Source organism: Mastomys coucha, unplaced genomic scaffold, assembly GCF_008632895.1.
Source record: "Mastomys coucha isolate ucsf_1 unplaced genomic scaffold, UCSF_Mcou_1 pScaffold21, whole genome shotgun sequence".
Classification (NCBI taxonomy): Eukaryota; Metazoa; Chordata; class Mammalia; order Rodentia; family Muridae; genus Mastomys; species Mastomys coucha.
The window spans coordinates 148,740,606-148,745,072 of NW_022196904.1; the positions used below are offsets into that span (position 1 = coordinate 148,740,606).

Genomic DNA, 4,467 nt, shown 5'->3' on the forward strand with positions numbered 1-4,467 from the left:
ATACATAGTAAGTGAGTTCCAGGCCAGCCAGAGCAAGAAAAAGAGATCTGGCTAAACTATCTAAATGAAGATTTTTTGACCCAGAAAGCAAACACATCCAAACAGTGTCAGGACGAAGCACTTGTCTGCTCTGCTGAGGACAGGAAGTAGGCGGTGCACAGAGCCAGGGCCATACCGGTCTCTGCCAATTCATGAAATGGGCAGGACACAGGGACAGTCAGGGCAAGGCACCTGCTGCTCTGCCAAGACAGGAAGTAGGCAGTGGCAGTTGTAAGCTTAACTTTTTTATTGTTGATTTATTTTATTTTACTTTATATTTTTTTAAACTGTAACAGGAGCTAAGTGTTTCTCAAGATACTGGAACCAAAGCCAGGGCTCAGAGCTTAAAGAGTTAGGGTGGGACTCTGCTGTAACAGACAAGCCCTCCCCTACACTGTTAATTGGTTTGTTGAGATCGGCACTGCCATGAATGTCACCTCTGGGAAAAATGGACCATCCTAGTCTAGATAGAGTTTCTGGTGGAAAGACTGGTTTAGTAAATGGAAAAAATAGATTTTAAGAAGTAAGGATGTATCCTGGTCCACATAGCAAATTCTATGATAGCCAGAATTACATAAAGAGATGAAAAACAAACAAACAAACAAACACCCCATAAGGATGAAAGAAGAAACAGAGGAGTAAGAGCCCAAATCTACCGCTATCCTTCACAATAAGCTTAAGTTGAACATTCAAAAGTATACAGAAATCAACAACAGACCGAGGGGCATAGGTGAACTCACAGAGCACTTGCTCAGCATGTGCAAAGCCAGGGTTCAGTCCCCATCACCTCCTAAACTGGGTATGGTGGAGGATGCCTGTAATTCCAGCAATTTGGGAAATGGATGCAGGAAAATAAAACATTCAAGGCTATCTTTAGCAACAACTCATTGTGGTCAAGGCAGGACAAACAACATTTGGAGCTGAGTATTTTCCAGTTTGGAAAGAAAAGGAATTATTTACATCCTATACGTTCATTTCTTATTCAACCCTTAGAGAGCACTTATCAAGTGTTGTAATAAAGAGTGGGGGCAGGGCAACAAATGAACCTTATATAACCCTGATAATTCTTGCTCTTGCTGGAGGGGCTCACAGTTGGAAAGATAGACATATTTAATTAAAATGTAATGTAAGGCTGGGAATATAGCTCTGTGGAATAGGGAAATGTTCCTGTCTAGCATATGTAAGGCCCTAAGTTTACATCCAGGACCCGAAAAATGTCACATAAAAAGCTTTGGTGAAACACTGAATTACAGAACTGATTTAGAGGAAGAAGCCTGCCAGAAGGACCAAGACTAGCTCTCTAGAGATGATGGGTCTCAAAGTCCCATGGTTTGTTCTTATATTTTTGGCTATGAGCCTAGCCTTTAATGGCTGAGCCATCTCTCCAGCCCCCATGGTTTGTTCTAAAGGAAGGAGAACTACATTGCAAGGTCTTGTGAGAGAGTGGCATATTAGGTGGCCACTGAGTGGGTCTGTGTAGCTGTGGGTCAATCTTGACTCTAGAATATGTGGAATAAGAATTAAGATTGAAGTTAAAGTAATCTAAATGGGGAAAGATTTGAATCACCTGTTTTGTTTGTTTGTTTGTTTGTTTTGTTTTGTTTAGACTAGTTGTGTTTGGCTTTACCTTTGGTCTCTGGGCTACCTAGCGTCTGATGTCTTTGGTTATTCAAGCAGTGTCAGGTATGCATTATGATTCAGGAAGTGGGCCTTAAGTCAAATCAGACATTGGTTGGCTACTCTCACAGGCTCTCTGCCACCATTACCTTAGCATATCTGTAGGCAAGATGTGTTGTAGGTCAAAGGACGGCTGGGTTGTTGTTTATGTTTCTCTTTTGGTAGCCTCCAGAGTACCTTGTCACACTAAAGATACTAGAATATAGGTGTGAAGACTCCATATGGGCACCAGCTTGCCTTCTCAATGACTTGTGTGGGTGCTGTCTTCCGTAATGGGGTCTTGCTGTCAGTTTGGGGAGAGCATCCCATTGTTTTGGCAATAGCCTGAGATGTTTGGGGGTTTTCATGGCACTCCCTTGACCAACAACTCAAATGGGAGACTTCATCAGGATTACGTTCATATAGTTTAGGAAGTTTCCACTGCACTAGGTTTCCATATTATTCTTGAAATATCTCTCAGTTCTACTTGTCTTTCCCTGAATCCCCTCCCTCAACGCTATCTCCTCCCCTTCTGCCCCCACCTGATCCCCCCATTCCATCCCCTACCCTCAGTACACTCATAAAATCTGTTCTGTCTCTTTTAATTATCTTTAAAAATGGGAGCTGGGCATGGTGGTGCCTTCCGGTAGGCAAAGGCTAAGAGGATAAGGCATGATATGTTTGTTATAAACTCGTGTGAAATTGTCCTTGTTTTGTTAAACTTAGGATAATACATATTAATGTGATGCCGGTCAACATCCAAAGGACTGTTCGAAATGACATGCATCCAGAAGGGCGGAGAAAGCCACAGCTGTTTTGAAAAGGAGAACAGGAATATGAGCTACTGTCTTTTGCATGGATTCAATGTGACCATCTTTTCTGGCAAGAGGGATAGGAAGGAAGGATCCACAGGTCTTGAAATTCAACTGTGGTGTAGGTAGGTAGGTTCAGTAGGAGGCAAGAGACAGAAAAGTACCAGAGATAACATCAAGGCACCACCCCTGGAAGTGGTTAAATGGTGGTCTCACTGACATTGAATTTATAATCTTTGGCACAAGCACACATCTGGAAAACAGTATTGGGCCTTGGAAGAGCTTGAACAGATGCCTTAGGGAGTTCTTTAACTGATGAACAGAAATGGATTTCCCTAGATAGTTGCTATCAGCAGTGTTACAGTTTGAATTGAAATGTGCCCACAGGCTCATGTAGTAGGGGCTTGGTTTCCAGAGGACAGACTCTGGGGAGGCAGTTAGGTCTTGACTTAATCAGCGGAAGGATCTTTCAATGGTTTTGTAATCTAATGGCATTCTTTGGAGATGGTAAAAAGTAGGGTCGGCCGGAGGATAGTAGAGTACTTGTGCGCATGCTCAGGAAGTAGGTGTCTGTTTTCCTCCTGCTTCCTCATCTTCCCTGCCTGGCTGCTGAGCTGACTTCTCTGCTGATCTGCTCTGCTCCATTTCATGATCCTGCTGCCACAATAGGCCTCACCACAGGCCCTCAGCAGCACAGCAAGCTGACTGCAGACCAAAGCCTCTGCAGCCATGAGCCAGATTCTCAGGGATTTGTCACAGTGAAGAAGTCATGCAGGTCAGAAGGAAGCTGTGAGTAGGTAGCAAGCGCTCCCAGTGGACACGATGCCCCCTGGATCAGCCTCAAAACACAGGAAGCCAAAAAGTACCAAGGATGCTGCAGAAGCGAGTGGGCAGACTGTGTGGACGCTGAAGAGGCTTGAGAAGAATTTAGGAAATGGGGATGACACCTAGGAGGAAAGAAAGACAGAGAGAGAGAGAGAGAGAGAGAGAGAGAGAGAGAGAGAGAGAGAGAGAGAGAGAGAGAGAGAGAGAAAATAGAAAGGAAAACCTTTTCAGATTTCCATTTTCATACACAAAACATAGGCGTATTCTTACCACTGCATTTGTCACAAGTTGGATGGCATCTCTCACAGGTCTGTGTGTGTTGGTCTGCATAGTAGTGCTCGGGGCAGGCGCGGTGACACTGTCCCTTGGAGCGTAAGAGAAAGAAAAATGTATCGCAAGACTGGCAGTCTGTGGGCCCTGGGCCCCGGCATGACTTGCAGCTCTTGTCACACTTCTCACACCGACCACTGCTGCTTTCTCCATAATATCTGAAACCAAGAGGGAAGCGCAGGTATGTGCAGATGTCCTCTGGCAGCTGGACACCAAAACCCATGTGTGCACAAGCCATGTATAAAGTGGCACAGTATCTGTACCTTCTCTTTCATGCTTTCAATTATCTCAAATTAGTTCTCAATGCAGTATAAATGCTATGGAAATAATCGTTATGCTATATTGGCTCAGAAATAATGACAAGAAAAGCAATCCTATGTTCAGCAGCAGGTGCATTTCTTTTGAGTATTTCCAGTCCTTGATCAGGTACAGAAGCCGCGGATGTGGAGGGCTGAATGGGCTCTGCTTGAACCAAAGGCTGTGTCAGATGGTTCACACATCGGCTTGGCCTCTTCAGCCTCTTCACTCAACCTTACTCACAGAATCGTTGCCAAGAAGCTAATGGATCTAGTGAGCATGGGTTTGCTTACCTGTACACTGGGGCGTCATAGCACCCCACGCCCACCCAGCTGTTTGTGAAGCTGAGAGCACCTAGAAGGTTACTGTCACACATAGTGGTGGCTAAACAGTCCTTTACCATCACATCACTTCCTGTTCTTCCTTTGACATCTCCACATTTAACTTTAACCTTTGCTGAATCACAACCCAGACAAAAGAGCTCTTCTCTCCTCCCCTCCCCTCCCCT

The 4,467-nt window shown here is 44.6% G+C and overlaps 1 protein-coding gene across 1 annotated transcript in view; it reads right to left on the reverse strand.

Moving 5' to 3' along the window:
* The window catches only part of Pcsk5 (proprotein convertase subtilisin/kexin type 5), a 416,074-nt gene that overhangs the window by 10,742 nt on the left and 400,865 nt on the right, over positions 1-4,467 (reverse strand). Inside the window, exon 34 of the mRNA XM_031389877.1 lies at positions 3,603-3,820. Within this exon, the coding sequence (XP_031245737.1) occupies positions 3,603-3,820 (218 nt within the window). The remainder of the gene's footprint in view (positions 1-3,602; positions 3,821-4,467) is intronic.